At 35.0% G+C, this 25,536-nt stretch overlaps 2 protein-coding genes, 1 long non-coding RNA gene and 1 pseudogene across 3 annotated transcripts; 3 read left to right on the forward strand and 1 right to left on the reverse strand.

Moving 5' to 3' along the window:
- Window positions 1-4,733, forward strand: part of LOC132184249 (putative wall-associated receptor kinase-like 16) — a 7,787-nt pseudogene extending 3,054 nt beyond the window's left edge.
- Window positions 4,734-9,136: 4,403 nt separating this feature from the next.
- On the reverse strand, window positions 9,137-16,364 carry LOC132183780 (probable methyltransferase PMT25). The gene is made up of 9 exons (XM_059597197.1): window positions 16,146-16,364; window positions 14,467-15,423; window positions 14,235-14,384; window positions 12,836-13,106; window positions 12,605-12,715; window positions 12,326-12,500; window positions 10,382-10,651; window positions 9,737-9,931; window positions 9,137-9,630 (listed from the first exon to the last, which is right to left on the reverse strand). Exons 2-9 carry the CDS (start codon window positions 15,385-15,387, stop codon window positions 9,402-9,404), a joined length of 2,322 nt encoding a protein of 773 aa, XP_059453180.1. The 5' UTR covers window positions 15,388-15,423; window positions 16,146-16,364; the 3' UTR covers window positions 9,137-9,401.
- Window positions 16,365-18,294: 1,930 nt separating this feature from the next.
- Window positions 18,295-20,945, forward strand: LOC132184735 (magnesium dechelatase SGRL, chloroplastic). The gene is made up of 5 exons (XM_059598472.1): window positions 18,295-18,579; window positions 19,275-19,451; window positions 19,565-19,723; window positions 20,062-20,208; window positions 20,471-20,945. Exons 1-5 carry the CDS (start codon window positions 18,427-18,429, stop codon window positions 20,582-20,584), a joined length of 750 nt encoding a protein of 249 aa, XP_059454455.1. The 5' UTR covers window positions 18,295-18,426; the 3' UTR covers window positions 20,585-20,945.
- A 2,097-nt stretch (window positions 20,946-23,042) lies between these two features.
- LOC132185712 (uncharacterized) lies at window positions 23,043-23,810 on the forward strand. Its single transcript, XR_009440630.1, has 2 exons — window positions 23,043-23,362; window positions 23,539-23,810. It is a non-coding gene; the product is annotated as an uncharacterized LOC132185712 (long non-coding RNA).
- Window positions 23,811-25,536: the final 1,726 nt, after the last annotated feature.

The following is a 25,536-nucleotide window of genomic DNA, read 5'->3' on the forward strand; positions in this document are numbered from 1 at the left end:
GAAAGAGTTTATGTTCCTTTTATGTACAACAATCAAATAATTTTTTTTTTCCTTCTTTTGTTCTTTAGAAGAGAAGAACAAAAATACAGAGCAAAATAAACAAATTTATTTTAATAAATATAAAATAAACAAAATCTTCATTAAAATGGATGAACAAAATCTAAAATCTAAAAATTATAAATAAAAAACGAAGTTTTTTTTTTCAAAAAAAAAAGTTATATTCACATGGAATGCGTTGCAATATGGATTAGAATTTTATATATTGTTGATCGGTTGTTAGAGCAATTGTAATGGATAAATCAAAACTAAATTCAGTAGGCTAGATAACACATGATTCTTAAAGATGAATTAATTGTAGTCATGCGAAAATATTCTGTTTGCATTAAATAATTTTTAAAATATTTCCCTAGGCTCATTATTTGAATTTAAGAAAATCTGTTTGAAATTATTTAATTAGAAAATTATTTTGAATAGATATAAAATAGTCATAGTAAAAGGCAAAAATGAGGCAGTGTGGATAAGGATTATATATATATATATATAGTAAACGTTCAAGCATGCAAATTGGCACAAAAGAATGACACTGTTAAATAGAAGTTTGTGTTTGTAGGCACAAAATTTGAGATGTATTTGAAAAAATAAAAATAAAACAGAATGTTTTTATTAAGAATGAACAAAAGATCACAAAAGATTAATGTTTTACTATTCCGATTCTGTATGCATACGGTTTGGATTCTCATTAGTGATATCTCAAATTTGAAATGTTGGATACGGTTTGTTAGCACTAAAGAAGGGCTTCAACAGAATCACGATATGCTAAATACATTTGGTGAGAATTTTTAAATATATAATAACAATAATAGTTAATGTAGTATATATACTATAATTTCACAAACTTGTCGATTTTAAAGCCAAACATAAAAATGAAATTCACAACATTGATCTGTCTTTACAAAAAGAGGGAAAAAAAAAAAAAAATCAATCGGCAACATCTGTGTTTACAAAAGTAAAAAAAAAAAACATGTCAATCCAACCAACTACTTAAAAGTAAATAAAAAAAAACAAACGTACTTCAAAAGGAAACCAAGTCCGTTAATGATAATTTGTTTCTGCGACTTTTTATGTCGCTTGAAATCCACATCTGATAGAAAAGTCTACTGATAACTTCGAGCAAATCTTGATCCAGAAGCAAACCTTAAAAGATCTAGGGTTTATGCAATCACTCAAACTATATATTGACTTTGTAGCATTTAAATTTTTAAGAAATATAAAATAATAAAATAATGATGATAAAAAACGTTGACTTACCTGTCTGAAATTAAGGCCCTTAGAATCAGAGAGAGAGAGAGAGAGAGAGAGAGGGGTCAATGGTGGTTTCAATGACGAAGAGATGATAATGGAATTGTATATCGAGTGGTTTGTCTCGAATGATTTATTTCAACCGTTTTTCTTTTGTTTTTTTAAATAGTTGAGGGTGTTTGTGGTTGAGGGTGGTTGGGAAGGGATATAAGACTTGTTTTGAATGCTTGCACTGTTTCATTTAAATTTGAAACAATGTTTTGTCGTTTAAAAACTTTGGCAGGGTAGAATTGTGGAAACCGTTACGCATAAGATTGACACTTGTCAAAATTTTAGAGACTCTTGTTTAAAACTCTCCTAAAAGAGACATGTGGCAGACATATGTCATGCCACTTGTTAAAATTTGAGAGACTCCTGTCTAAAACTCTCCTATTATATATTATATTAGATTAGATTAGATTAGATTAGATTAGATTAGATAATAGTACGTAAGAAAAAAAAAAAAAAAAAAAGTTCTCCTCCTTGAGTTTTTCTTGGGTTTAGTCGTTTAGAGATCATTAAAGAAGCTTCTTTCAGGAATTTTTTAAATTTTTTATTACATTTAGAAGAAGAGAGAATTAAGAAATGCTAATATGACACGACATCTTCATCCATACTTCTTGGCGTGGGAGTATGGTTTGGATGAGTAATATGTAGAGGCTACTAATTAATTAGCTAAATGTATATGTGGTGGAGATACACTCTACCGTACGTAGGCTCGCTCTCTGGGCATTCATTAATTCGGACGGAGATATATATATCTCAAAACCGACAAATTAAGCCACCAAGGCACCAACTAAAAAGGACATCAGCAATCATGATTCAAAGTTAAATATCTAGAAATTTAATGCTAGCTAGACTTGAGCTCTTACTCGCAGAAAAGTCACCAATCTCATGTTTTATTTCTTTTCCTTTTTTAAAAATTAATTCACCGTTAAATATAACTTAATCATCTATTTGAAAGGTCTGCGGTCCATAAAGCAAAAGATTTACAAAGTTCATTAAATGAATATTATACGTGAACAGTTAAATTTCTAGTTTTATTAAGGATTTAACCTTTAAAAATAAGTGGTGATTTAACTTAATATCAGAGTATAAGTTTTAAGTTCAGACCTGGTTTTCATCATTCACTTGAAAATTCAATATGTGTTAAGTCTCACTTATATATTAATGAAGAGTTTAGGCTTACACACGATAATTGTTATAAGAATATTAATTGAATGATTAAATTTGTTATTTTCTATTAATTTAAGCTTTTAGAATAAGTGATGATTTAATATGAAATTATAACGAAGATTTTAAGTTCAAACATTGTTTCTGTTATTGACTTCACATTTCAATATTTTATGTGTTGAGCCTCTCATATTGAGGATGAGTTACTTATTAAAGAAGAGTTTGACTTCAAATATAAGAGACTTAAACTTTTGAAATAAGTAATACAAATAATGTTTTAACATGCATTAAAGTTGATAGCAAAACAAGGAGATAACTTCAAATTACTATTAGCTGATGATGTTAGTATCTTTGGCTCCTTTCTCTTTTTTCTCCCTTCCTATTTAGTATTATAGTAGAGCAAACGGAGCAAGTCCAAAAGAAAACCAATCTCTTGGATTGCTACAAAAAACACCATCGAATTTCAAAGTAACACAATGTCATTAAAACATTTCTCCCAATTGAGCACGTCTAGCATATTTTTTCACTTCTACGAAAGGACACCTCAAAACATGGTTCACCACATCTACTTTGATACACTTCTATTTTAAAAACTACGTACGCATGTTTTACTTTGATATATAAATTTGACATGAACCAAATTGCTCGCTCATGGTAGATGTATGCTTTTGCGGCTTCATTAGATACAATGTAGAACAAATTTTGATTCTGTCATTTTCATATAATACATATTTCGTTTCCACCGATCTAAATGCATGTTTGAACATATGTAGGTATTAGCATAGGCCTCTTAGCACTAGTTGTGGGAGGTTCTTGTATATCTTGGATACTGAAAAGAAGAAAGCTTCTCAAGCTCAAAGAAAGATTCTTCAAACAAAATGGAGGATTAATGTTACAACAAAAACTTTTAAGTCATAGAGGGTCGGTGAAGACAGATAAAATCTTTACTGCGAAAGAGCTTGAAAATGCCACCAACAACTACGACAAGAGTAGAGTCCTTGGTCAAGGAGGCTATGGAATCGTTTACAAAGGAGTGTTGCCTGATAACAAAGTAGTTGCCATTAAGAAGTCCAAAATCAGCGATTAGAGACAGATTGAGCAATTCATAAATGAGGTGGTTGTGCTAACCCAAATTAACCATAGGAATGTGGTTAAGCTATTAGGTTGTTGCTTAGAAACAGAAGTGCCCTTACTAGTTTATGAATTCATCACAAACGGGACTCTTTCTGACCACATTCATAATAAAAGCCTATCATCCTCACTTTCATGGGAAAAGCATTTGAAGATAGTAGCTGAAACTGTAGGAGCACTTGCATACTTGCACTTTTTAGCTTCTATGCCAATTATACATAGGGATGTGAAAACTACAAATATACTGTTAGATGATAACTACATGGCAAAAGTAGCTGACTTTGGAGCTTCAAGGCTGGTACCTCTTGATCAAACACAATTAACCACTTTGGTGCAAGGAACTTTCGGGTACTTGGATCCCGAATATTTCTATACTAGCCAACTAACAAAAAAAAGTGATGTCTATAGCTTTGGCGTTGTTTTGGCGGAGCTATTAACAGGAAATGAGGCACTCTCTTTTAATAGGCCCGAAAGTGATCGAAATCTAGCAATGTACTTTGTTTCTGCAATAAAAGAGGATCGCTTGCTTGAAATTCTTGAGGGTCACATTGTGAATGAAGGTAATATTGAAGAACTAAAGGAAGTTGCTAATCTTGCAAAAAGGTGCTTGAGGGTAAGAGGGGAAGATAGGCCTTCGATGAAGGAAGTGGCAATGGAGTTGGAGGGATTAACAGTTATGGGGAAGCATCCATGGGGAAATGCCGATATCTACACGGAAGAGACTAAGTTCTTGCTCAGTAATAGCCCTACACACACTTTCAGCATTGATGGTGGCATTGGTTGCTCTTCTACTACTGGGTACGATAGCATGACAAACCATGTACTAGAACCACTGGATGATGGTAGATAATTTATTAGTGCATGGTGAAGCGAACAACAAGAGTACTTATTGGGTCCTATAATTTTAATTATTTAGGTTTTATTTGCTTTAGTTTATGTTTATTTTAATTTTCTAGAGTCAAAGGAAATTTATAATTCAATAAATTGAGCGTTGCCTTGAGGTTTAGTTTTGAGTGTATTTAAGCATGCTTTGTACTCCAACGGAGAGAAGCTTTGATGGAATAAAATTATGAAAAAGGGATTCTCTCTTATTTTTTTCCCGTCTTCGATCTTTCTATCTTCTTTATTAATTTACTCTTTTTGCCCTAATTTCACATTGCATTGTGGTCAATGTTTATCCGGCATCACAAGGTTATATATATATATCTCTGCATGATCAGATGATGAAATCAATTATTGATATATCCCTTGTTTAGTGATAGAATTCATAATGAAATATAAATATAAATAAATTGCGGAAATTAACGTGGTTCAGTCAACGACCTACATCCACAGATAAAGCCCAAAGGGCTACATTAGACTTTTATTGAATTATTTGTTTACAATACAGAATGCTCTATTTATAGAGCTTACACATAAATTTAATCTTAATCAAATCCCCTAATTTAGGATGATCAAATCATAATCAAATCCTTAAATTTGGCTAATCTAATCTTCATCAATCATAATCAAACCCCTAACTTTCGGTTCATTCAAATATACTCTAACATTTAGGTATGGGCAGTTAGACCAAGTGATGAAAGGGATATATGTGCGATTGAACTTCTGCATGCTTATTATTTTCTAAACTAGAAACAATTCATGGGATAATAGATTAAGAGAAACAAAATTAAGAGAAAAATGGAGAGAGCGAACAGAAGATAGGAAAGGGTGGAAGGGAGGAGAGAGGAAAAATCAGAGCACTTGCCAGAGGTGGTAGATAACCTCACAAGGAGGAGAAAAATTTCTGATGGCTACCAGAAATTCAGGCCAGCCCATGCTCAAATTTTCTAATTGTTGCGTCAAATATAATCTAAGGTCTGGTTGTCCCCATTGCATTGCATCTGATAAAATGATGTACTTAATTAATTAGCCAGGTCATCCCCAGAAAGATTTCAGTCATTCAGTCTTGCCTCCTAGCCTCTTGAAGCACCATGGGCCAAGCAACTGCCTAAATTAACCTTCTCAAACTCTGTATTTTCTGTCTCCTCCACCCATAGGCTCTTGTCTGATGACTCCTATTCCGTTGGTAGACTTGTTCAAGAATATGGAAACTTGCTTTCCACACATGTCAAAGTGTCCTGTTTTGCACAAAACTCACATTATCATCACATATTGCATGTTCCTCGAATTGACTTGTGAGAGTTTGGAATATTGTCAGAAAGATATTATTACCCTACCAGAAGAAAATTGATATGGAATACGTGCAATCTACCACAGCCACACACAAAAAAAAAAGAAAGAAAGAAAGGTGGGAAAAATGAAGAATTGTGAATCTGTGATGGTGTTTTTCTTTTATGTGAAGCCCCTGCTTTACAGAATGCAACATATGTATCAAATCATACAGATCTCAAATTACACTATCATAAGTCTTATTTCTTTTTCTTTTTTGAGGAAAATACAGATTATAAGAGGCATTACATTGAAGAATAAAAATGATTATCACCATGGTAAGTGATTTATTAGTGTCGTTGCCAGCAATGCCCCTCTGGGAGTGTAAAAGTATATATCCAGTAAGTTCTGGCTGTTTAATCCTCTCCACCCTGAAATTGTCTTCTGTAAACTTGTTGTGCTCAAGATGAATGCAACTATCTTTACAAGAGACTATATTTGCTGAACAAGTGAAGCAAATCTACAAGACTGTGAGTCTGTTCATAAGCATAGCAATCACTGTAAAAACTAGTTTGCAAAACTTTGCATGCTTCCTTCTCATTAGTGAAACTCTAAAATTACATATCTCACAGGTAATAGAATTAGAGTTGTCAAATCGCAACTAGACCTTTCCATCTGATGAAGGGAGGTCTCTATTGGCCTTCCAGGCTGTGGAGGATGATGTAGTTAAAGAATTGGTGCCTTTTGAGGGAGATGAGGAAGGAGAGGGAAGCTTCTTTGGCAGCATCTGTTCCCAATATTCCTTCGGCAGTCTTGATGCTTCTGAAAGAACAAGGAAAGCAAGAAGAGTGAAGAGCAAACACTTGTGCCTCCAAGAACCTAACATGTTGAATGCAGAGGAAATGCCTGGAGCGCTCCTTTAACTCTCGAATTCCTTGCAGCTTTAGAGAGACTGCTGCAGGAGACATGTTGAGTAATGTATGGATATTGCCAACTTGTATGTTTGAGGTAAGATGAGTAAATGGCAGACAATGGGGTATTTTGATAATGCTAATCTTTTTAAGCAGCTCATGTTGCATGCTGCTCTCAGCATATAATATTGAGATATACAAGTTCAGTGTCTGTGATCGAGGAATTTGAGGGATTTTATATTCCGTACCCCCCCAGAGGTTGAGTGCTATATTTGTTTAATCTTCTGTCTGGCAAGAAATCTTTGCTGTCAGACTTACTGTAGTCTCAAGCGATACAGTAAGATTATTTTACTGACTTGGCCTGCTACTGCACTTTTTGTATGGTACATTTTCCATACATATCATTTGTTCCATGAGATTTCATGCAAGGCATGACAATATATACTTGACTTGAAGAATGCTTATAATGTGTTTAGTATCAGAGTTTTTAAAAATCAATGAAAATCATCTTCAACCTTCCTTTGAGTCTCTAAATGAGGCTTATTTCTTAGCGGTTTAATTTTTTTAAAAATAAACAGTAATTTTACATGGTATCAAAGCAAAAATTTTAAATTCAAAACTTACCATTTTAAAAGAATAACATTTTCATATCAAATTGGATGACCCTAATCATTTCAATACAATATTGCATTGTATGCTCTTTGGATTTACATGGCTGCATACTTATCATGAAAGGGTAAAATCCACTTTTAGAGTAAAAAGTGATGAAGATGCCTCACTATAAAATTTTCCTCCCTAACTCTAAGCCTAAGGTTTAGAAACCCCCCACCTAACTCTAGTATAATTATTATCTTTCAATCATGCAAACATGAGGAGAGTACACTTTTTCCATTAATTTTTTAGATGGGATAGTTCAAAAGACAAACAAGCCTAAGTAACAAAAAGTGAAGAAAACTCTTAAGGAGTCCAAAGAAGCATCTTGACACTTTTGTATGCTATTTTGCCAACAAAGAAATGCTTTTTCCTTAAAAAAAGATTATGGTTATCAGCATTGTCACGGGGTAATCATTATATTTTTGTGAAAAAGGCCAGTGATTGGGGCACCACCTTTCCTAAAATAATGGTGCACCCCTACAGCTAAATAGAGCCAGTAGTGATTGGGGCACCACCATTTTGGTTGTTCAGGATAAATAATAGTTGTAATAAATAAATAAATGAAGTCAATTTATATATGGTCCAAGCTTTCTTAAAAGCTATTAAAGACTTTATTGCGACATTTTTACATTTGAATATTCATCCAACCAGGAAGAAGACCAAACCAGAATTTTCTCTCCAAAGATCATACAACAATGCCATACAGTAAGGGCCAGTTGGGTTTTCCCAGTCATTGAAGAGGAAGCACTTGCTGTAACTAATTTTGAAGTGCTTATGAGCTTGCAATGACGTTTTTTTTTTTTTAATTATTAGTCTTTGTATGCAAGTACGGGAGTGGAGTTGAAGGTGGACAATGCACTTCTTTCTCAATGTGGTAGGTCCATTTCTTGCTCAAGGGTCAAGGTGTTCCACTTTTAATTTTTTTATGGGTAAGATTAAGTTTTCTTAACTAATCAGAAAAAAAAAAAAAAAAAAAAAAAAAGATCAACATGGAGGTGTATGACACCTCATTGAGCTCCCTAGTGCAATACGGTGCCAAATAAAAACAATAAAAACTGAAAATTTCTTGACCCACCGACCAAGAATAGGGCCATAAAAAAAAAAAGACGGCTTTTGTAGCAAACCAAAGGCTTGACTGTTGGTAGGCACACCTGCAAGCAATGGGTCTTAGTTGCCAAGATCAACTAAGCTAGAGTCGTTACAAAAAAAAACTCCACTCCAATGTCCAGTAAAGGAGTTGCCCGACAGTTGGTGAGCAGGGGCCTCGTGTGCCTGACGTGGCACTAAAAATAACCATTGAATTTAAAATTCAATATGAAATTGAGAATGTTTGTAGCATTTATCAAAACCTTCGGACATGCTGGTAAAGCTGTAAGAGTGCAGTCCTAGGTTAAAGTCTAATGACACCAAACATTCCAAGCATCAAGACTGGTCAAGGATGAGGTAATATTAGATTATTTGTCAGCCTTCCTATGGAATTGCCAACAATCAAAAAGAAAGGATATATATGCTCATATCTTCCTTAAAAGTCTTGCTGTCGGAGAATTTTACACAGCCTCATACACCATAATTATGCACACGCTGCTATATTATTAAAGGTGTGGGGGGTGTTCTGCTGAAAATATGACATTGGCCACACATGTAATATTATTATAATAAAGAACTTAGATACGCCTGCAGAAGATATTAAGACAATGCTTATGCTGCTGCTACACAAATGAGACTCGGGCTCTGTGATGAACAAGCTCCTAATCAGATATTAACACACCCTTCAAGAATGCATTAAATATTTTGGTTTATATTTAAGATAATATGAGGATACAATAAAAATTTTGTTCCCAAAGGCATATAACTCAAGCAGGAAAAAAAAATGGAATAAATATACTAAAGAACGTAACTGGGACTCTAAGATTAATCAAGTATAAATAATTTACGTTACATCCATGACTAAAAAATGCTTCAGGCAAAAATGAATACCTAAAGACTAATCATATCAGCAGCACAGAAGCCAGGGACAGCCAGACACTTGCTGAAGCAACATGCTTAAGCAATTGCTGACATAATTGTTTCAGTCTCTGTGGGACGCCACATTGTCTTCTGAACACAAAGCAATCCCTCATTGTCTTTTGAATAAATTAATCGGATTTCCCAGTGTAAAGATTTAGCCATGTTCTCGATTTCACCTATGGTTTCAACATTGTCCCGTATGATCAGCTTTCCTTCTGGCCTAAGGATTCTATCAGCTTCTGCAACCACTGCCATTAATTTGCACCTGTGGCCAGAAAATTTATTAACACACTTAATCAGACCAATCATTGGAGAACTGTGTTGAGGTATAACTATAAGACATCAAGAATGTAGTATACAAGATAATAAACCTTTTTTTGATACTGGAGAAGACATGATCCGCATGGAGAAGATCATAAGTTCTGGGGTACGTATTAAATGATTGACACCAGTCATGATACATTCCAAATAAACCTCGCTCATATATTATTGGGAGTGTGTCTGGAGAGTCGATTGGGACTACATTCATAACCCACACTTTTAAGCCTTTTAAAGCCGCAGCAAACCTAAAAGAAATTTCCATCATGGAAAGCATATCAAGATACAGAAAACGAAAACGAAAATGAGTCTCTAAGCTTCTTACTAGTTACTACACTAGAAAAGGAAAATGTCATAACCAAAGCAATAAAATATGGGGGTGCTGAAGGGGTATTGGTATCATTTATCCAACAACAACCACATTCTGCTCAAATTGATAGGAATCATCAGATATTTTGTGCCAAAATGATATCCGGTTTTTTACAAGGGCCTACCAAGGGCTCCATTTGTTAATGCATTTTATGGGTGCGTTTTTTTTTGCTTGAAAAATGTTTTGGCCTGACAAAAAGGTGAAAATTGTTTTTGTGTTTTTATGAGTGTTTTGTATTTAAGTTGTTTGTTAATGTTTTTGTTTTGAGAAGAGAAAACAAATGGATAACTTTCATGGACAGAGTATTCATAAAATATTGGATGCTTACCCTCCATAGACAGCATTCATATCCATAACATTCCTCACGGAAGACCAGTTGATTCCCATCCCACTCAAGTATGAGTGGGAGACGACATTTTTCCAGTGTTTGTAGTCAGCAGTGAAATCCTCGGGAGCACCTTTGCCATAGACTCCAACCTGAGAATTTAACCAGTAAGGTGGTTTCTCCAACCTTAGTGGCCATTGCTCAGGCCAGCGAGACCCCCTCTCTGATGCATCAACTGGAACTTTGTGCATGCATGCTTGCAGTGGTACATTCCTGAACAAATACACTCATCACGGAAACACTTAATGACAAGTACCAACTAATAAATATGCTCGTAGAGCATTTTTTAAATGCAGAAGGTGCTTTAGTGGCAAAGTGAAGCAATTTTGGAGCTAGTGAACTTGCTGAGATAAAGAATACAAGAATTTTATTTTTATTTCTTTGGATATGTAATAAAGAATACAAGATATGAAAAAGGATAAACTCATTTTCGAAGATTACATGATACCCTTGCTTCAGTAATTTCCTATATTCCTATTTTTATTTTGTTCCCATAACCAATGCAATGAAAACGTATTTTTATTGCACAACATAATTGTTAAGGACATATCTGATATCACTCAACAAACACCAACAAGTGATAGCAAGGAATAAGGAATCTGTTGAAGATAATGATCAACACTCATCAACCAAGAAGATCAAATTGGCTAAGGATAAATCTAGAAGATAGACTCTAGTCTCGATGTTTATCTTGTGTATGGTCTGATATAATCAAACTGTATATTTGAATTTATAGCTTATCATCTTCATTTACGTGTAACAGAATTATCAATAAATACACAAGCCTTCACCACAGTAAGGTAAGGCCGTTTCTACAAACATACAGAGTTACAAACCTTAACAATAATGTAGAGAGTGAAGAGGCAAAACTGAAATGCTCTAGTCTGCCCCCCATCTTGTTAAACGCAGTGTTTAGGGGGAATTTGCATCTGAGTGTTTGTAGGATTTTTTTCTTTTACTTTTTACCCCTTTTTAAATGAAGAATATCACACTTTGATCCAGTATCCTCAAATGCTAACTAAATAACACTTTACTGAGTCAATATCTTGGAGATATCCAAATACAGAAACGAGAGAAAACTCCCTTTAAGAATGGAATCTAGCCAATCAGAAGTGGTTAGCTGAAAAGATACAGTAATATAATATACTCCTACTACTAAGTGGAAATGAGTCTGATTTGTAGAGGCTAAAGCATGAAATAACAAACCATCAACAAGACATATAATCTCAAACCGACCAGAAGTCTATAGAACTTCACAACCTAATTTAATTCATATGTATTGTAAAATAGTAATGTCTATTGTCTTCCATGAGATTTCGTCTCTGTGTGATACATAATTTATTGTAAGACACCTCTGTTTAGGTCACCAATAGCACCGGTCATCAATTATTTTTGTTCAAATATAAATACTGGATGTTTTTGGGATTTTTTTTTTTTTTTTTTTTGATATTGAAATGTCATTATTAAAAACCGTAAAAGAAAGAGTATTAGCTTCCCTGAGAAACTGAATGTTACTTAAAAGAAAAGAATCTGTCTTCTAACATGATCTTATTTTACTTGTAAAAAAAAAATCAAAGAGGGAGAGAGAGAGAGAGAAGAGAGACGGGGAGTTTTCAAATTTCATTTATTTATACTCTTGAAAGTAGACACTCGGCATCTCATATTTTATGAACTCCTTTAGGATGGTAACAAATATCTTATATCTTAAAAGTGACAGATCTATACAGCTATCCATCTAGTGGACTTTTCAATTGTAGTTATTTGCAGCACACAATGCTTCGTATTGCCCAATTATTACTTGCGTGACCACTTATAACAGCCAATATTTGTACCAAGGTGGTCCACTGATGGAACCAATATGCAAACCAGGGGGGAAAGAGGAAATACCAGGCTGCATTTGGATCATCAGATTCTTTGCAGAGGGGAGGCTCATTTTGTGGTCTTTTTTCATAGCACTCATTGGAAGTTGGTTTTCTGTATATTGCTGCACTCACACCATTCAATTGGTCCTTTCCAATCACCACCAAATCCCAGCACATTGACTTCGTTAGTTTAGACATTGCTGCCATCAATTAAGACGAAAAGAAAAAAAGACAGGCATCAAAAAAACCAATCCCCAAGTCCATCTTTCTTGAGAGGAACCAACAATGAAAGAAATAATTCTACCTTTCCAAATGCCAACATTTTCAGAATCCTTGCGATAAACGGGAGTAGCAGACCAGACAAAATAACCACCAGGTCGCAAGACACGGTTTAGCTCTAAGAGAAGTTTACCACCTGCAACTTACCTCAAATTGTGTCTCTAAACAACAGAAGACATCCAGAAAAAAAAAAAAAAAAAAAAAAAAAAAAGAAAAAGAAAAAGGAAGAAGAAGAAGATAAGGAAGGAAACGTCACCTTCAATGTGCCAAGGAACCCTACAGCGTGCACAGTGAATAAGATCAAATACAGCACTGGGGAAGGGAAGTCTTTTGGTGCCCATAACTGATAATATGGCAGGAATTCCTCGTTCCAGAGCAAACTGTACTTGAGCCTCGTGCTCATCTTTGGGAGCAAATGACATCGCAACAACATCTCTTTCAAAAAGAAAACCTCCAAAGCTAGCCACTCCACACCCAACATCCAATATCACACGGCTTCTTTTCCCCCATGCAATGGCAGGAAGAGACTGCATTGTCCATACAAATATCCATTTATGCATTATACTAGTCAAATAAGAAATAGAATCTCACTAACAGATCCTGATTTGGAAATCAAAACACCAAACCAAAAGTGCAGCCTAGCTGGACTTGGAGAACAAAGAGAAAATTTGAAGGGGAAAAAAATGGAAAATAAACATAAGTAGATTATGCTTGATGAATTTCAAAGAGGACACAAGTATTATGTCAAGGTTATATAAAGGGGTGTAATATGACCAAATAACAGAGCATCACATACATAGTGAAAATGAAGCTGATGACAAGGACAAGTCGCAAGAATGGAAAAACATGGGTGGAGGCCAGTGCATTTGATAGAACAACCGGAAGCTTCATTCAGTCAGAAAATAATGACAATTCAAAACTAAGACAATCCTGGTGAGTCCAACAGATACCACAGAAGGATCTTCCTGTATGCTCACTACAAAGAAATCAAGTAAATCTAGGAGTGTTTTCACCTATCAGAAAAGGAGAAAAAAAAAAGTATTATAGGAGGGTTTTTTTTCTACCCTTTTTATTCATTCAGCTGAAGTTCTACAGTTAAGAGCATGATTCACACTTTCACAGTTCCCTTAGCAAACCCGAATATGCATAGAAATAAGAGATGCACTCATGAAAACTCATGTTGCGTACAATAAAAGATATATATAGCTCCAGGTCATGTTTACAGCCTCATCTTGCCGTATTGAGCAGGCTGAGGGAAGGGGGGGAAGAAGGACCTTCCCCAACCAGAACCCTATCTGAAAGCACCAAACTATTACTTTAAGCACCCAGTCCTGAGCTTAGAGAACTAAGTACTGCGCTAGCATACAATCAGCAAAAACCAATTATTGGAGCTCTTGAAGAAATTTGTTTACACATAAACTGCAAATAGCAATAGGTTCATATTTAGACAAAGACAGAAGCATTGGGATCCATTGACACGAGAACAAAGACAGTAGCATTAGTATCAAGAACCTCATTCACAATATATCACAATGCTTTCTACCTCCCTAATATTTTTTTACGCTTATATATGTACCAAAATGAAAATAGATTTAACAAATATGTGGTATCTAAAGCTTGCAGCTGGACATAACATAAAAGTGAAAAGGGCTTACTTTTTGAATGAAATCAATGTAATGAAGAGCACCATTTATGAACTGAGTTCCACCGCCAGGAAAAGAGAGGTATTCACCAGTAAGTTTAACCCAATTTTGGTGTCCCTTAACCTCTGCAAGCTTGGTGTGGGGAACATTATAATACCATATCTGCATCAGGCACCAGAAGAACAATTTTCAACATCAAGTAAACTACAAGTAGTTTTTCATTGATGCACGAAATGTGATATACCTTTTCCCTGCTTGTAGGCCACTTAACGGGGAATCTATATCCTTCAGGTAGAGGAACAAGACATGTTGGAGCTTCATCGGGGCAGTGCCTCTCTCGATGTTCATAGTGCCCCATACCTGGAAGCTTTCTAATGGCTTGCAAATTGTCAAGGCAAGGGATGTAGTCAGGCCCTGCAGTTACTTTACAAACTTTCCAGCTGTAGCCACTTTGGTTCTTAGTTATTGAAGATTGTTGTGATTCCTTCTCATTCTGTGACTCCTTTGCTTGGGTTGACCAAGCCCCATCTTGAGTAGTGGTTTCATTCAAAATTTCTGACTGAGCACCAGTAGGAAAAACCTCATCTGAACCCCGATCATTTTCCTGGATTTCCATATTATTCTCAGCAGCATTGTTTTTCGAATGCTTATCCTGATTTTGCTCATTCGCCTCCTCTGCAGTCTGACTATGCACTTTATCTTCCTGTTTTGTTCCCTCTTGACTTTCCTTCGTCTCCGATTTTTTTTCACCCTCAACGGACTCTGATTTATTCTCATCCAATCTCTCCTCTGATTCTGTCTGCTCGCTGTCAGAGCTCTCCTTTATCACTACTTCTTCCTGATTTTCATTGACTGTGTTCCCAGACTCCTTTTCAACTATGTTTTGGTCATTTCTGGTGTTGCCATCTCCATTTGTTGAATCCTCCAGTAAATCACCTGAAATGTCCTTAAATTGCCTAGAATCATTTTCAGTTACCATTTGTTTCACCTGGCTTACAGGCACAGCCTCCTCAGAAGTCAAGTCCGAATTTTGAACTGGAACCATGGATGACATGAAAGTCCAAATCCCAACTAAACAAAATACAACAAACACCACAATAGATACGGTCGACCAGTAACTTGAAGACTTCCTCCCATCACCTCGCGAATACTTCCCTTGAGCCATGTTTTCTAGGTGTAGATTTCCCGATTATATATACTCCTGGGAGGGCCAACAACAAAAAATCAGTAAACCCACAAAACGAAATTCAATTTCAACTTAGCTCTTTGATTGTTTTGAAATCTCTAGTTCTTCATTCTTTCTCCAAAACCCTTTTTTCTTTTATTTTATAAGAATTTTTTCCCAAAGGCTAGAAAAACATATTTTGACGATTTTATTCCAACTAATTCATAGCAGAAATTCTCAGCAGAAATTTCAAGACTCCATCCAAATGTGAGTCAATACAAGGTGCGTGGTTACATTTTTAAGAAATTGCTAAAACCTCATAGGGGAACGAAAAATCACAGATTCAGTCCGAAAGATGGTAATATACTAACTAAAAAACAAAATCCAGAGGACGGGGAAACTTCAAATCAAAAAGCTTATAGCTTAAACGAAAAAGAGCAGCACCCATCAATGTAAGAACAAATCTTTCAGTGTAAATAGACCAAACTTTCACCATCCAAGTTCAATATAACATCTCCAAATCAAAACTACAGAGCAAGCAATAACTTCTGAAGTACATACTGCAATAAGAGAGTTGAACTCACAAAAACGATCTAAAGCACTACAATTCACTCCAAACAGTGCTGCAATATGATGCAAAATGAAAATGAACGAATCCACATACAAATCTATTGGCTACTCAAAAATTTTCACATTCTACAAAATAATTAAATAAAATTATGAGGGGAGAGATATAGAGAGTAGGATTTGAAGATTACCCTTTTTTCCTGTGGGTGATCTGAGTGAAAAAAAATCACGGGTCTTGGGTCATTTTTATTGTTCTCTTCACGCAGAGACTACACAAAAATGGAATGAACCGTGAAGCAGACTTGCGAAGCAGAGAGAGCTGGAACTCTTCAAAACGGCAGAGGGCTTCTTTTCATTACTAGACTATAAAAAGGAGATCTTGCAGAAGGGAAAATATAAATAGTATTGATCTAGTATAGAGTACATGGCTCTTTATTATTATTACTATTGTGGGAAACGGAGGGTAAATCAGACATTTGGCTAACCTTTCTTGGATTTACACATGGAGGGGGTAAATGTGAGATACTGTTAGTCTTTTTTTCTTTGATCATTTTGTATTAAAGATGATGGGTTTTAGCTGGACTCAAAGAGGACGATGACTTTGAGTTTGACAGGAGCGCACCGCTTCTTAATTCTCAGCTGATTATGAGCAAAGCTGCAACCAATTGGACAACGACAATAACATATCTCCATCACTTGCTTTTCACTAGTTGGAAGGAACATACTTTGGATTTAAAAAATTAAGGGAAAATTACATTTAATTCTTAGGTTATGTGATTTCAATTTAGTTTTTAGGATTTTTTTTTTAATGATTTTAAAAGGGTTATTTTCTGTTTACTTATTATTCAATTAATTAACAATACATCACGTCGAACGAATCAATAAATATACCATAAATAAAGAATTTGTTTTTAAAAATTTTTATTTGTAATTTAAAGTATTTGTGTCACGTGACAGTACAGTTGACACATAATATGTCAAATAAGAGTCACTTAACATTAATTAATTAGATAATAAATTGATAGAATGGCTTATTTAAAATCAAAGAAAAATCTAAGAACCTAATTGTTGAAATTAAGAATGGTTTTTAAGAATTAAATTTGTTTTTTTTTTTTTGTTTTTTTCAAAAATTAAGGTAAATGAAGCATGAAAATCTAAGAATTAAATTTGATTTTTTTTTCCAAAAATTAAGGTATCCTAATTTGATGCCATTTGGATCTAACAAACTTAATCCAAACTGGACAAAGTTTTCTTCTAAACAGAGTTCGAAGAATTTTTTTCAACATAGTTTATAAAAGTAATATGTGTTTCTTTTTTAAGAACATGTGAGATGTAAATGAAATTTTAATAAAATTTATTTCAACTTTATTCATGTTATTAAAAAAAATATGTACATTTTATATGTTAAAAAATATGTATCACTTTTATAAATTAAGTTGAAGAAAAACTTTTGCCGTTCTTCAACGGAAAACCCAAATGTCAATCAGCCGTCCCCACACACTAATCGCTCCCCAACAAACCGCGATAATGCGATGGGGATGTTTTCACTTACTGCACCGACGCATATAAATCTCTCTCTTTCCTTTCTTTCATCCTCTGAAAGTTGCTTTTGGACCAAATCGGCCAATCAATGGTGACATGGGTATCGGACCCCACCTCAGCCCTTTGCATCCAAAAAAAATTAGGCCCCAAAGTGATCATAGCAGACTCCACGCAATCTTTCATGTGCAACGTAGAGCTAGCAATTAATAATACGACTTGTAAAACCGATAAAAAGGCAATACAAAATTAAAAAAAACTAAGATTTAACTTAAAAGGGTGAAGTGCAATGAGAGCCGTTGGATTCTCCAGGTCATGGGATGAGATTCGTTATCGTCCGTCCGATTGGTTGAGATAAGTGGAATTCAGCAAAGAGAGGTATGGGCTGCATTAAAGATAATGGGAGAGGGGGGAAGCCATTTTGCAGCCCAAGTACCCATCTGCTTCCAAAGGGCCCAAAGAAAAGTCTTGAGCCCAATAGCAGCCCCAAGGCCCACTAATAATACAATATTTTCGAGGTAGAATTATTGTTGCCTTCTACTTTCTACTTGAACGTTGGAAATGGATATGAGCAGAATCCGGGAAAGAACTATGGAGTATAGACCCAACAAGAGCCACGTAGTCACGTTATCCACACAACTTATCAAAAAAATTGAAGCATTGGCCATGACGTGTCACCAACATTTAGCTCCACCACCAATCAACAATTATTCAAACTTTCTTTTCAATTTTTGAAATAAAGAAAAAACAAACGTGTGGAGAGAATGATTTGACAAAGAATTTGACTGTGGGGCACGCAAACCAAAACTATGAACTACAATTCTCCACACAATTGACTCCTCTCTCTCTCTCTCTCTCTCTCACAGAAGAGCTTGAGAGAAGACAATGGTAGGGGATGAAAGATGAAGAGGAGGATTATGTTATGCATCTTCCATGGCCTGCCATTGTGCTTACTATGCTTTCTCACTATCACCACAGAGGGATTTCATCAACAAAACCAAGTTAAAGCCATCAGCAAGATCCAAACCTGTTCTTCTTTCTTCTATAAGCAGCACCAGAGCCTCCTACAATACTCTGGTCTCTGAGGTGCTCTTCTCTTTCCCATCTCTATCTTAACATGTAATGTACCTTATATATATATATGATGCCATTAAAGAAAGACACTTTAACTGAGGAGTTTATGGGAGTGAGCAGTTTTTTAGTCTGCACAATCATCATATACCCAAATTTGCAATAGCTTGATGAATAAATTAATTTCCTATTTGTTTATATGGAAGAAATGAAAAATGTAACTAATTTCAAATTTACAATGTGATGTGTAGTGGGTAATATGACCATCCTTGTATTGGGCAAATGAAAATAACTTGCAATAGTAGCTTGAAGGCATTTCAGAATTGGGTTGTACAATATCTTTTACTGCTGTCATAGATGTGTGTTTAGCCCCCTGAACAATTTTTTGGTATGAGACTAATGGGAAAGTTTTAGTCTGGATTAATTAAGTGGGTTAAGACAACTTCTGGATATGTTTAATGAAGACAAATATTGTATATTTATTGTTGTATCTAATGCACCTTCAGATCCCTTCATTTTACACACACTAGAGAAAAGCTTAATAGTTTTAACATGATCTAATATCTTTGAATACTCGGGCTGGATTTTCTGTTCTAAAACTAACATTACATATTTGCAGCAGCTCAAATACAACATGGTTAACACCATTTTGCAACAGTTATCATTGGTATTCTTTATTGCCTAATTAGATGGCATATTCTTGATGCTAGGCTGTCAGACTTTTGGGTCCTCCAGCAAGATTCGAAGCTTCAAAGCTGAAAGTGGTTTACATGGGAGAACAGTTGACCAAGTATTCAGGAATTATTCCAAGAACCTACATCCTATCCCACTGTGACTTCACAGCTAATTTAACCTTGACTATCTCTAATGTCATCAACCTTGATCAGGTATACTTTCTCTTGTTTACTAATTAGGCATTTAAAGTTTGCAGCTGATGTCTAAAACTGAGATAGACAAACAAGTGCACATATAATTTTGTTTGTCCACTTGTTCTTGGCAGTTAAATGGGTGGTACAACAAGGATGATGTAGTTGCAGAATGGAAGAAAGTGAAAGATGAATTGTGTCTCCATGTCCATTGCTATGTTAGTGGCCCTAATCCCCTGCTAGATCTGGCAGCAGAGTTTAGATACCACATATTCTCAAAGGAATTGCCTTTGGTAAGTTTGAATTCCATACTTTTTTTTACCTGCAATATCCCATTTGAAGTTAATAAAAATGCAATGTATGTATGGCTATCATCTATACAACAATTATGTCTTATGTTAAAATTCTCCTTTGCATAAAAAAGGAGATTGTCACAGAAACCATCTGTCCTTTGCACAACACTAAATCACCATCTTCATCCATGAACTTTACATTGATATCTTTGCTGAAATGAATATCTTTCTGCCTTTCTGTCTCCCCATCCATGCCATATAAAAACATTGTCAAAAATGCTTGCTTGTTGGCTGAATGAACTCTACATGGATATGATCTTCTTGTTGATGGAAGGCAGGTGCTTAAAGCTGTGCTGCATGGAGATTCAGTACTTTTCGGGGAGCATCCTGAGCTACTGGATGCTTTAGTTAGGGTATATTTCCATTCCAGTTCGCCCAAGTACAATCAAACAGAAAGTTGGGGACCTCTCAAGAATGCTGCTGAGGTAAAATCACTCATCACAAATTGTACTCAATTTCCTCACCTTGTCTTTCAAGATTTTGTTAAATCATTACTTATCTTAAAAGTTTGAGCTCTAAACGAATAGAAAATGATAAATTTAATCATTTAAATTAACATTCTAACACTCTCCACGTGTGTTTAACAACAAATAGAGGGTAAACTGCTTAGGCAAGATTCAAATTCAGCACATTTGAGAAAAGAGTGAAGTGTCATATTATTGAACTTTTTAGTGATTAATTTTTCAGGGAAGACAAGGGGAACATATCCAAGGTTTATTAAGTGCAAGTGAAGATGGTTTGAGGGAAAAGTGGGGGCGCCCAAAATCCATCTTCCAAGCCCTTTTTGCTTTCCTTCTTTGAAGAGCAACTTAACAGGAAATTAACCTCAAAGGGTTTTTGGATCTTCATGCCACAAGGGCTGGAATTTTATGGTGCCTGAGCCAAAATCTGGATTCATCATATTCTTAATGAAATCGTAAGAACCTGTTTGGGAAGAGACAAGGGCCAAGCTCATCTTGCATGAAGAATGTGGGTTCAATTGATTCTTTTACAATTAATACATGTTCAATCGGAAATATTGACACATTATTCTTTTGTAACTGAGACCATTTTTTCATTTGGTAAATCAGAAAATGGTTGATGTCTTTATTTCTATGTATGCCTTGATTCTATTCTATCTCAAAGAAGTTCAATGGACCGTACACCTTAGATGGGCTACCACGAAGCTCCGGATCTGATTAGTAGCCAAGGTGGGCCAATTTTCTAGCCCAACATGCCCAATTCTTTTATCTTTTTTATCGTTCCAATCTCAAGGGTACTCGCTTTTGAGCAAGCACCGTTCTTCTTAAGTCCAAAAGAGAGGCTCGTAGTCATGAGTATCCCAGGACTACCTATTGGAGTTGAGTAATCGAGCCAGATTCTTCATTATTTATCTTTTTATGAACCATTTGGTTCACAAAATCTGACATTATTTTTATAATTTATATGTTTAGAAATGTGATGTTTAAGAATCTGAATTTATAAAAGTGTAACTACTCTCACATTTGAAAATGATTATGAATCTGATTTGCTTCTCAGGAATATATATGAGATTCCTGTGTTTAGTTACTCCTAAGAATCATGTAAGAATTATTTATTCTTTCCGAAACATCCATATGTTTTTCTTCTCAAGTGCATAAGGCTATTTTAATTTTATACAAAATTAAAAATTAAACAAAAAATGACATGGTTCATTTCCTGATATATGAACCGTCTAAAACCTGTTTATTTCTTTTTCTTTTTTTTTTTTTACAATAAAATAGTTCCTCACTTTTATATACAAATGATTACGGTCAAACCCAAAAATGAGCATTTAAAAAAAGAGGATGTCCCCTTTTTCGTGCCCCAAAGGACATAACCATACATAAGATTAAAAAAACAAAAAATTCAGAAAAATCAATAAATTTAGGGAAAAAGATATTTAAAATTTCTTTTAGAAATGACTCGTGGCTAGCCGTGGGTTTTTTGGAAAAAATTTGGCCAAAGGGAGTTGCCGAACCACTCTAAATAGCTAAATGAAGGTAGTCGAAACTATCCTCGAAGCCCAAACCATTTGGGAGTTGCCATTTGGTCAAGGCAGTGGTTCGACCACTCTCTTTGGTTAGACCATGAGTGACCGAAACTAACCTAAACCATTTGGGAGTGGTCGGCGACCCTCATTTGGCCAACGGGGTGGCTTGGCCTCCCATTTTGGCTGAACTAGGGGTGGCCGAAACCATCCCCAAAACATCTAATTAGGGTGGTTCAGTCACTTTCATTTGGCTAACAGGGTGGCTCGGCCTCCCCTTTTGTCTAAATTAGGGGTGGCTGAACCCACCCCCAAAGCATTTGATTGGGGTGGTTCAATCACCTCCATTTAACCAAGAGGGTGGCTTCCTCTTGCTTCCTCTTGCTAGACAAAGGGTGGCTAGCCATAGGGGGTGGCTTGACCACCTCCAAATTTTTCTTCTTTTTTTTTTTAATTTCTTTTTAATTTTGTATTTTTCTTGGTTTTCGAACACTTTACCCGAGGCATCGGGAGTTTAGGAGGTAAAAGTCATGTTTGACAAATGTTACTTATATTCCATCTAAACAGACGAAAACACTTAACGGATAAGATAAATTGTCATTGTTTGGTAATTTATAGGATTTGAGTGTCATTTTTTAAATTTTAGAAGCTAAAATGCCGAAGTAGTGATAGTTTGCATGATAAAATGTATTTTCTCCCCCAGTAAATTTATTCTACCTTCCCTTAGCTCATTCGGAATAGTACACATTTACACCGAAGTGATATACATGAAGTCAGGTAATTTCTTAGTGGTTGTGCAGATAACACATCACATGCAAAGCAGCAAAAGGCTAATCTCTCTCTCTCTCTATATATATATAAACATAACATTATCAATATATCAAAAGGTCCTATTCTTTTTTTTTTTCTTTTTTTTTTTCTCTATAACATTTTGGACGATCGAATATAGGGTCCTATTCCAATGTCAGATGTGAAACTAATGTAAAGCTATGGAGCTGTAGTGACACATTGACATATTCCAGTTTGAGAGTCGCATAGAATCATGCTCTTGAGGATAATAACCTATTAACCTACCAAATAACCTCACAAGATGGCACGGAATTGCTTGTTTAATTTGGACAATAAAAAGTGGCGATCGCGATCGAGTTTGGCACCATTTTGCACTATTTACTTTTCTAGGAAACCGCATGAAGGTGGCACGAAGGTTCCTCCTCTCTCCCAACAAGAATATATTGCATTATACTCACTACGTACGTACGTCTCATGCAAACTCTCCCAACAATATGCACACTATATAGTTGGGGATCATTGGCGCACAATCTAGCGGACTGCCGGAAGATGATGGAGGCAAAAAAGATGGGATTAGCGGAGCCACCAAGGGCGACTGCGAGTCAGAGCAAGAAGAGGAGCCTGCTTGTTCCTCCTACAAGAAGAGGAAGTATAAAGCGCAAGGTTTTCGTCCTCCTATACAAAAAAATGAAGCTTGCTGCCTACTTGCCTTTCATTACCTGCTTGGCGACAACAACCACAACTGCAGTCACCCATCCCGGCCATCCGCCTCTTCTCATATAAAATAATACAGCCTTCATGCGGTAATAGACGCTAAATATTCTCTCTCTTTTACTGCACTTAATGCTCATTTACTTCATCTCTCTCTCTCTCTCTCTCTCTCATTTGAGGCCATGGAGAGAATATCCCATATAACCAACTTTGCCACAGAATATATATAAGATGAAAAGATTTAATATTATGCTTTTATCATTTGCAGATTGATGGGAAGGTTGAAGAAAGAGCACCAAACGGGAAGAAAAGAGTATATATTAATAAACAAGAGATCCCCATATTTCTCCCTTTCTATAGGGTTTTTTTTCTTTTCTTTTTTTAAACTTAAGAGTACCCGGCCAATTCCCATCCCAGTGTCCATCCTTTGGTTTCTTGGTTCAATTGTAGTGCACAAATAATTGTGTCATTCCCATATATAAATGTTATTGATATCTCTTGAATGTACATCGATCATGTTAAATATTCGAATTAATAACTCTCTCTCTCTCTCTCTCTCTCTCTCTCTATATATATATATATATATATATATCAAGGTGTTTCTTCAAAAAGGGATTAAGTACCGAAAGTTTGAAACAGAATCAAAAATATATAAGTACAGAAGAAAATTAATGACTTCCGATCTCGGCGATCGAGGGGGAGGGAGGAAATCAAAAACCTAAAATGAAGTTAATTCTTTATCTTAATCAACTTATTTTCATACTATATTCGTATCCTTTTGGTGGCATGCCGTGTATATGAAGCGATCAATGCATAGACCCATATGTTAAGTTAGAAAGTGATGATATAAGGAGGATTAGAGTCCTCCTAAAGTCATCTCAAATGTGATGTGACATTTAAAATCACCAACATATATATCAAAATGACACATCACATTTAAGATGATTCTAGAAGGACTCTAATTTTCCTTATATCATTATTCTATGTTAAATGGAGGTGTTGACAAGGGATTAGGAAAATTCGGCCAACGGGTGTCGGACAGTGAGACTATTTGATATGGATAATATATATATATATATATATAATTCTCCTCCAAAAATGAGAATGAATATTAATATTTGGCATGCACTATCTATCCTGTTTCACTCCCCAAGTCAATTAGATAATAATACCTAATTGTGTTGCGTTTTATGTTTAGGGTTAAGTCCATATTAAAATGCGTATGGTTAAAGAGTATTCTGAAAATTTAAGTTTGAAAGAGTTTGATCAAAGCTCTTACTCAACCAATGCATCTAGTCCTAGTACTAAATCCGAGATGTTTAGTTAAAGTTTATTCAAGCAAAGTGTTGAGGTGTTTAAGAGTATTTTCATACTTAAACCTAAGAGCCTTAGTTGAAGATTTGGTCAGACTTCAATCGAAGAGATGAAATTAGCGATGAATCTATAAAACTCTAATAGTTCAATTGAATGAATTTAAATGACATTTGATTGGACTAGCCGTTTGAGAGTTTTAATTATAACAAACTTTGACTTAAAACCTTAGTTTTATCCCCTTTATATACGTCTTATAAGCCATGAATTTTCATAACCTTGAAAAGTGATAATTGAATTTTTCATTATTCTTGGAGAGTTAAATTAAACGGTAAATAGGAAATGTTATTTATATCCCTATAACATTTATAAAAATATAAATTTACCCTAATTAAAAATTAAAAAGAAAATAAATAGTAAAATATAAAAGAAAAAAAAAATGAATAAAAAATAATAAAAAACTTTAAATAAAATAGAAATGCTTAGCTTCATTAAAAAATTCATCTTTTGGCCATTTTAATCCCAAGTGGCATGAACAATTTTAAAATTAATAGATTTTAAACAATAAATTAACAGATTTCTAGAAAATGGGTCATGCCACCTAAGATTAAAATGGCCAAAAGATAGACTTTTTAATGAAGCCAAGTATTTCTCTAAATAAAAAACCTGGAATGACCCACTGCTTGGTGGCTTGGCTGTCCAGACCACGGCTGTTTATAGCCTTGTAGGTCAGTTAGGCAATTTCTAATTTTTTTTAGGGATATTGCTTCAATTGATGGTTTTGAAGGACATTACACATTAATTGAATATCAAATGCTCCCCTTTCATGTACCGAATTTTAAGATATTCAGAAATTATGAACCATCTCACTTATAAAAAGTTCATAATTTAGCATTTATAGTTTAATTATATATAATGCCTAAGCTTATAGGTTACTAACTAATATCTAATTGAC

This window comes from Corylus avellana, chromosome ca6 (genome assembly GCF_901000735.1).
Source record: "Corylus avellana chromosome ca6, CavTom2PMs-1.0".
Classification (NCBI taxonomy): domain Eukaryota; kingdom Viridiplantae; phylum Streptophyta; class Magnoliopsida; order Fagales; family Betulaceae; genus Corylus; species Corylus avellana.